We start from the raw sequence: 8813 nt of genomic DNA, 5'->3' as shown, positions 1-8813 counted from the left end.
CTAAACGCACTTTTTATTTATTTTTTAAATTTTTAAAAAATGTTTTATTTTTGAAAGAGACAGAGCGTGAGCAGGGGAGGGCAGAGAGAGAGGAAGACACAGAATCGGAAGCAGGCTCCAGGCACCGAGTGTGTCTGCACAGAGCCCAACGTGGGGCTCGAACCCATGAACCGTGAGATCATGACCAGAGCCGAAGCCGGATGCTCAACCAACTGAGCCACCCAGGCGCCCCCTAAATACACTTTTTAGATGAATAATTACGCAACACACATTCCTCCTTTCATTGCCATTTTAATAGAAAAAGAATATAAACCCCATTTTACAAAATATACTTATTATTTTTGCAATGGAAATTTAAAACACATTAATTTTATAAAATCAGAGAATGTTAAAAAGCAAATTCTAGACGGAGCAAAGACACAAACACAGTAAAATTCTAGAAAAAAAAAAAAAGCTTAGATCAATGTATGTATTTTCTGGGAATGGAAAAATGTCTTTTAAGAAAAATAAACCCAGAAGCAACAAAGAAAAAGACCGATAGGTCTGACTACATAAAAATTAAAAACTCATGTATGGCAAAAACAAAAACAAAATAGCTACAGAACAAGCAAAGGCCAATAACAAACTGGAAAAACATATCTGCAATACCTACTGAAGGCAAAGGGCTCTTTAATTTATGAAGAAGTCATGTATATTAATAAGAAAAAGATAACAATCCCTCCAAAACTGATAAAATATAAGAACGGTAAATTTAAAAGGGGAAAAACTATTAAGACCAAAATATATGAAAATATGCTCAAATCTCATTCATAATTAAGGAATACATACAAACAATAAGATACTATTTTTCTGACACATAAGATAACAAAACTAAAATGCTTGATGACGCCTGCAACAGTTGACAGTTGCAAAAAACTGAAAACCGTCCAGGTGTCCATCAACAGGGACCAGTTAAATTAATACAACATGATGGAACATAGGATAGCCATGAAAAGGAATGAGGTAGAGCTCCATGTACGTAAGGATATGGGAAAGGTCTTCAAGATACAGTAATGAAATGTACATAGTTTAAAAAAACATACGTTATGTAAAAAATGGGGGGGAGTACTGAACAGTGCATCAATGAGAGGGAAAAAAGTGTATTAAAGTATACTGCAATTCCTTTTCTGTCTTCCAAAGGAATTATAAAATACTGTTAGCTGTCGTTATCTTTAGATAAATGAATAATGGATAGGGGAAGGGGTAGGAGAGTTCTACTTTTCATTTTCTACCCTTCTGTACTGTTTATGTTTCTACCCTTAAAGGCTTAATATTATTTATCTCAGCAGGGGTCTAATGGGCAGACTACAGCTCATTCACTGTTTTTTTATATCGCTGTATTAGAAGAAACACGGTGATTGTTTCTTATACCCACTTACACACAAAGATGTTAAACCAAAACATGTGCGATTCAAAAATATATATAGACACACACACATACATATATACACACTGTCTGACGTTAGGCACAGGGGAAAGCCTACCTTTTCCATTTCAGATACTGACTATCCTCATGTATACGGCACACAGTTAATATTACCCAAAGGTGTCCAAGTACCTCATTAATATTCATGAATCTACCGTAAGCTCCTGTGTCATACGGTGATGTAAGATCGTGGGTACAAGATATTAGTGAATGCAGAAAGAGATTCAAGGGTCTCATCTGAATAATGTTCTGACCACACATGATCCATTTGTCTGTCCTTATAGCACCTTCACAGTTACGATTCAGAGGCTGATCTTCGAATCAGGTCCCCAAAATAAGCAGTGATTGTCTTCAATTTATTATTAAGAAAGTTTTGTTCTATTTCCACTTGCCCTCCAGGCCCGGCTAAGGATGCCACCTAAAAAAAGGAATGGAAAAAAGTCACATATAACAGAAGCATGATTTCAAAATAAATCCTTCATTTAAATGCTTTATCAAATAATAAGACTCCGGCTTTTCAATTAAGTCTTTCAAATAACAAGGCATCTCAAATGTCCATCGTTACTTTCCAGGCAGGTATTAATGTAATATTTGGTGGCAGAAATACTTGTTTCAAACACATTTGATCATATGGGTAAGACCATGTGCTGTGTTTCTTGGGCAGGACCCAATCTCTCCAATGGCAGAAGCTAACGCCCTCAAGAGGGAGAGAAAATGAACGGACCCTTCCCAAATATCAGGTTTATTTATTAAATAGAAACTTAAAAAAAGAACTCCCTTCCCTGACAGCTTTCGGTCCTGTTCACCTTACCTTCTTCGACTTGCCCTTTCACACATTCAACGATATTCATCGAGCACCTGCTCCCGAATGCTGGAATACACCAGACGGCAAGATAGAAATGATCCCAAGCTCCTGTCAGAGTTCTGGTCTCTGCTGTATGCTTTTTCCTTCTCTTGTGCTGTTATCCTGACCAGGACCACTTCCTCCACCTGTTGCTCTTGTGTATTTTTTAAAGTGTTTCTTTAATTTTGAGACAAAGCATGAGCAGGGGAGGGGCAGAGAGAGTGGGGGCCAGAGGATCCAAAGTATGCTCTGCACTGAGAGCAGTGAGCCTGATGAGGGGCTCAAACTCACGGTGAGATCGTGACTTGAGCTGAAGGTGTATGCTCCACTGACTGAGCCACCCAGGTGCCCCTCGTGTGTATATTTTTAAGACCCCCTACTTTCTGAGGTCTACGAGGAAACAGTGACCAACCTTTTTATTAGGAAGCTAAAAAAGCATCACCTCCTCTCTACCTCCACAGAGTTAACATCAAAAGGATGGTTCAAACTAGCAATGCTGTCCCCAAAGGTCTACAGATAAAATTTTGGTTCATTCCAACAACTTTTCATTCTCACGTCTATCAACTAGCAAATATATTACCTTCTAAACCCACGATTCCGTTACCAGAATCTTTATCAAGATAGCAGCGAGAACGATCAGGGGGAAGGGTATCGCAAGGGGAAAGTCCTGGGGGTCTGATAACTGAAGGCACTGATATTTGGGGATACCCAAAATATCAAGGGCAGGTTCCAACGAAAGGAGACCTGTAGTTTCCGTAATCCAATCTGTGATCCTAATCGGCAAAGCTGAGTATTTTGCAGGGCTGCAGCTGGTTTCGTTCGGCATGGAGGTTGAGAGAACTAACCTCAGCGGCATTACACGTGCTACACCAGCATCTGGCAGAAGGGAAGATTTTTTGTGCATCACCAATGAGTGTGTATTTTAAAAAAGCATTTCAACTTCCTCTTAGAAAAAAAGTTACAGCTACAGAAATAGGGAAGAAACCACAGGTCATTCTAAAAGAAGCTGTCCCACTAAAAAAGTTAATATCAACATCAATGCCCACCTGCAAAAAAACCAAACCAAACAAAAAAACAAACAGAACCCCCCCCCCCCAAAAAAAAAACAACAACAAAAATACCACACACCAAAGAGATGGCTGTGTTTTTATCAGTAGGAATAGCTGACAACTCAAGTCAAACACAGTATCTGTCATAATGATAAAAAGCACACGTGTATCCCACTATTCACTAATAAAGAGTACATTAAAGTAAAACTTTAGAAATTAAAAGTAGTCAACTAGTCTTTAAGTGGCAATTATAGGAATAATTGTTTCTTCTATTTTGGTATCTCTATGCCAGTCTGATTTTTCTTTATTCATTTCTTTTTTTTTTTTTTAAGTAGGCTCCACACCCAACAGGGGGCTTGAACTTACTTACAACCCTGAGACCAAGAGTCACACGCTCCACCGACTGAGCCAGCCAAGTGCCCCTGTCAGTCTGATTTTTCGTAAGGGCAAAATGACAAATTTTGTCTTTAAACAATAAAAGGCATTCTCACTAGTATATCTAAAATATAATTATTTCATGGTAAGTTTTCCAGGAGTTAGACATAATTCAGGTGCAGTATTTCTCCTGTTCCTTTAAACCAGTGATTTGCTCAAGAGGAAGTGACAAATTGGCAAGCTGAAGTTTTCTCGAGGGAGGCGGGGGTTGGGGGTGGTGACTGGGGAGGAGAGAGGAGGACAAGGCAGGGGGAGAGGAGAGGGCAGGTTAAGAGAACTAGAGTTGAGACCACAGCAAAAGTCTACTAGGAGAGGTCTAGCAGAAAACCAAGAGCAAAGTCAGAGGCAGATCTGAATACCAGTTCCACCATCAATTTAGAAGGATCTGAAAAACAGCACTACCTATGTCCCTGAAAAGTGCGTTTTGTGAGCCATAAATAGAATTATATTAAAACAGATCTCTGAGGGGCTCCTGGGTGGTTTAGTCAGTTAGGTGTCTGACTTCGGCTCAGATCATGATCTGGAGGTTCGTGAGTTCGAGCCCCGCATTGGGCTTTCTGCTGTCAGCACAGAGCTCACTTCGGATCCTGTCCCCACCCCCCCACCCTCTCTGCCACTCCCCTGCCCGTGCTCTCTCTCAAAAATAAATAAACTTAAGAAAAACCCAACAAATCCCTGAGAAAGTGGGGTACTTTCTTTTCCCTTTCTCCCCACTTTTTAGAGGGTTGCCTGGACCTGAGTGCTCTGGATAGAAAAAAGAACGGAGATGCGCTCACCGCGTGAGAGTTTTCTCGGGTCTGTTGCAAAATGCTTAATGAATTATTTTATTCAAAAACTATTTACTGAATGCGTGGAGGTTTTTGTTCCAGGTAGTGGAGTGTAGCAAAAACACACACACAGAATCTCAACCTTCATGTAGGCTGGGAGAGGCAGGTGACAGACAAAAAAACAAGCGTGCACTTTTCCTGATACTGAGGAAAAGGTGGGTCTATGTCAAAATATGAGAAAACTCGTATCTATTCAGTGTTTAGAAACTTAAAGTGTTACTTTCATATGTTCTAATTAAAACCAATTTCTAACTTTAGTGTTTTTGTACTTTTTCATGTTTTTAAAACCATATATATTTTATTTTTTTTAAACTTCTTTTAAATGTTTATTTAACTATTAGACACACACACACACACACACACACACACACACACACACACACAAGCTGGGAAGGGGCAGAGAGAAAGGGAGAGAGAGAATTCCAAGCAGGCTCTGCACTGTCACCCCTCAGTCTGATGCAGGGGCTCAAATTCACACACCATGAGATCATGATCTGAGCCAAAAACAAGAGTGAGAGGCTTAACTGACTGAGCCACCCAGGCCCCCAACTATATAAAGGTTAGGATTCTGGAGCTGAAAAGACTATAAAGACTGTGTAGTTCAAACCAGTAATACTTTGTTTCAATCAAACTTAATGCCATTGATTTCCAGTTGTCTTTATTTTTCACTAGCAGGTTTAACTGAAAAAAGGCTATTTGATTCCTTCCTCTTTCTTAAAGTTTAATAAATTGAGAGAGAGAAAAGGAGGAAAGGAGAGAGGCAAGACAGGAACGGGAGAGTAAAGGGCAGGTAGGTAAATAGATAAAGGTTATTACCTCTGGATTACATAGTATGTTTCTGGCATATTACCCAAGGATACTAGACTTACCAAAAGAAATCCCAATTAGTTTGGACTGAACTAGAACTAAGGCTTGTAACCCTCATCAACTAGATGTTAAAATAGTTGTTCCTTGGGGACTGGGAAAGGAGAAACGGGTAAAGATCGTGGTAAAGGTGGTAACTTTAATAAAAACAAAAGATTTAAGAGTCAACTAAACATTCAAAAGTGCATTTCCTTCCTCCCTTCCTCTTTCTTTCTCTTTTTAAGTAAACTATGCCCAATGTGGGGCTTGAACTCACGACCTGGAGAGATCAAGAGTCTCATGCTCTACTGACTGAGTTGGTGAGGCACCCCTGCATTTGTTTTTCAAAAGCAAACTGATTTGAAGTAAATAGGTACGGCAGCTGAACAGATAAAAGAAAATAACCACTAAACTGGATCCTAATGGAAAAATATATAATCAATACTAAGGGCAGGGACTTTATTATAAGATGCACAAAAATCAGAGCACTGGAAATAAGTCTTTTTATTACACTGCAGAAGTGATTATATCTGCAATATGCAAAAACTTGCCTAGATGCAAATTACATCTGGTGAAAAAGAGGAGTATTTTTTATGGGGCCTACAGATTTCCGCCATTTATTTGTTTATTTATTTGTATGTATGTATGTTTATTCATTTTTGAGAGACTGAGAAAGACAAGAGTGTGAGCAGGGGTGGGGCAGAGAGAGAGGGAGACACAGATTCCGAAGCAGGTTCCAGGCTCCGAGCTGTCAGCACAGAGGCCGATGTGGGGCTCGAACTCACGAACCGTGAGATCATGACCTGAGCCCAAGTCGGACACTTAACCGACTGAGCCACCCAGGCGCCCCCGCGTTTCTGCCAAGTAGCGACAGGAGCAGCAAGCCATCTGAAGTATTTACTGGCCGTGACCGGAAACAAGTGCCTTATCTATGGTTCCTTTGCCCTTGTGTTTTGTGACAGCCAATTAATAACTGCACACAAATGAAAGTAAGCTGGATAAAATATTTCTGATGAACAGTTCTCTGGGAGATAAAAGGAAGTATTTTTTGTCGGCAGAAAACCAGGGAATACTCACAACTGAAGTTGAGTTCCATTTATCTGCACATGATAAACAGGAAGGAGATTTCTATGCTGGAGTGAATGAATCTTAATTTTTTTTGCTAAAAGTTTTTCAGATAACTTAAAGATTACCTCAAGCTCTCACAAGTATCATTTCTTGTTTTTTTTTTTCAAATATTTACTTGGTGATTAAAATAAATATGATTTTTAAAAGCCACCACTGTCAACAGGAGCACAGTGGCGACAGGTCAAAAAAACCTCTGCTGAGCACCAAAAGCTTTCCTACATTAGTTTCTCGGAAGAAGGCTACCAAAAATCAGTTCACTGAGCTTTGCTCCTTACCTGTTCTCAGAGCTGGATACCAGAAACCCGAAGACTGCTCTTAAATCCAGCTAGTTACATACAGCACAACGGCCCAGAGAATCCAGAGGCCCCGGCTGCCTGCACAGGACTTGTTTGTAGCACCGTGTGGTATGCTTCTACTTTTTATCTACATCATTTACTGAAAAAATTTACCCAAAGGAGCAAAAGAAATGTAAGCTTCTGTCCAGGATCTTATCTGCCTTTCCAGATGCACTTATGGGGCCAGGTGCACGGCCCCTCTGGAGAATGAGAATATACGCAGCAGAAGAACGAACAACACTGCCCTTCTGGCCAGCAGCAAACTCCCCAGGGAAGAGCCAGCTACCGAAGCTGGTCGAACGTATCCTTAACCGCACTGTATGTACTAGGCAGTAGGTTTCACTAGGGATAGAAGTGGTCTAGACACCTGGTACCAGTTCCTAGAAGAGATAAGAGGATCCTCGTGGAGACAAAGCTCAGCAGCGAGTGCCTTTCAGTTTGCGGTGAAGTTCCAGCCCTCTTTTTTCTCACTAATCAGGAACGAAACAGAACTGACCCAGCCGAAGTTCTTGACAGCTCCCTTGCTTCTCTCGTACCAACTTCTGTTCACTGCTTCCAGTCTGAGGGTGGGCTAACTCACTGATAGCAGACGGACCTGTTCCTCTTGGTAGTGAACCCCTTGTCAGTGGGAGACGGCAAGGCCCTGCCACTGTGAGACAGAAGGAGCAGTCAAGTCACCGAACTCCTCCAGTCCGCGCATCGCCAACTTCAGGCTGGGAACCTGACTTGCCTGCTCTGGAGCCTCTGCGATAATCCAACGAAACGCGCAGGGAAAGCCTCGAGCTCTAAGGATGCCAACCAGCAAGAAACGTGTATTCAACAGGGACATAATTAGAAGCTGTTTGTGTGGTATACAAATGCAGGATGAGGGCACTTTTGAGCGCTCGGAGTCTTAGGGGCTGGCTACTTTCAGGTTCAACGGCTTTAGAGGTTACTATTCCTACACGTAGCAGATCCAGTCCAGTTCCTGGTCCTTCTTCTACTCTCTCCTGCTTCTGGTATCTACACCCAGACTACGGGCCCTCCACCTGTCGGGACGACTTCATCATACTGACCACGTGGATTCGGTTTTGGCTATACGACCGTGCTGCCATTATACCAGATTTCTACTACGGAAATTTCTTTTGGAAGAATCGGACACAAATTTCTTACCACAGAAACCGGCAAGGCCCTAATTTTTCATTTCTCATATAAACAGATACTATAACAGCTCGGAACTAATATCTGCAAAGAAATCGGTGGTAGATTTTCATTGCACTCAGCTAAAAACACTAAAAACGCCAATGAACTGAATTATATTTAAAATATTTAACATTATATTTAAAGTAATCTTTTTCCAAATAACATTACCTCAAGTTTCCATATTCAGCCTCACTGTTCTTCTATGTGGTTTTAGAAATGTCACCTGTAAGTCCTCCTTTCCTGCCTGCCCGCCCACCTGACACAAGAAGCTGCTGGAAGTGTGAGGACTGTTGTTAAGCAGGAGCTCTCCCCTTCCCAGACACCATGTACTGGCTCCTGCGGGAGCCTCAAGCACTCGGCCCACTGGGAAGAAGGGCTCTCCTGATTCAATCTCACAGCTTTTAGGCCTGGGGCTGCAACGTAAACAATCACAGGTTCAGTTTTACCTGTGGTACTAGGTCGGCTCACAAACCCGGTCCTGCTTCCTCGGGAAATAAAACAGTTGGGGACTGGCCTGCTTGTCATCACGGCGTGTGTGGGGGAGGTCACCGAAGGGCAGGGCACGTCTGCCGGCCCGGTGCCCGGACCGACACGAAACACGGCTGCCTCCCAGTTCATTTTTCAACACAATCCTCGGGGATGCTGCGCAACGCTGCCCTTTCTGTACCGGTACGCACAAACTATCAAGAAGAGTCCTTTAAAGAG

General features: G+C 41.8%; 1 protein-coding gene across 1 annotated transcript in view; it reads right to left on the bottom strand.

The window, feature by feature from the left end:
* Positions 1-275: 275 nt before the first annotated feature.
* The window catches only part of TGS1 (trimethylguanosine synthase 1), a 44237-nt gene continuing 35699 nt past the window's right edge, over positions 276-8813 (bottom strand). The window contains exon 13 of the mRNA XM_019421312.2: positions 276-1883. Coding sequence (XP_019276857.2) covers positions 1761-1883 — 123 coding nt within the window. The 3' untranslated portion in view covers positions 276-1760. The remainder of the gene's footprint in view (positions 1884-8813) is intronic.

The sequence above is a fragment of the Panthera pardus genome, unplaced genomic scaffold (genome assembly GCF_024362965.1).
Source record: "Panthera pardus isolate Hobbes unplaced genomic scaffold, ASM2436296v1 HiC_scaffold_7, whole genome shotgun sequence".
Lineage (NCBI taxonomy): Eukaryota > Metazoa > Chordata > Mammalia > Carnivora > Felidae > Panthera > Panthera pardus.
This window is presented reverse-complemented; position numbering and strand designations above follow the sequence as displayed.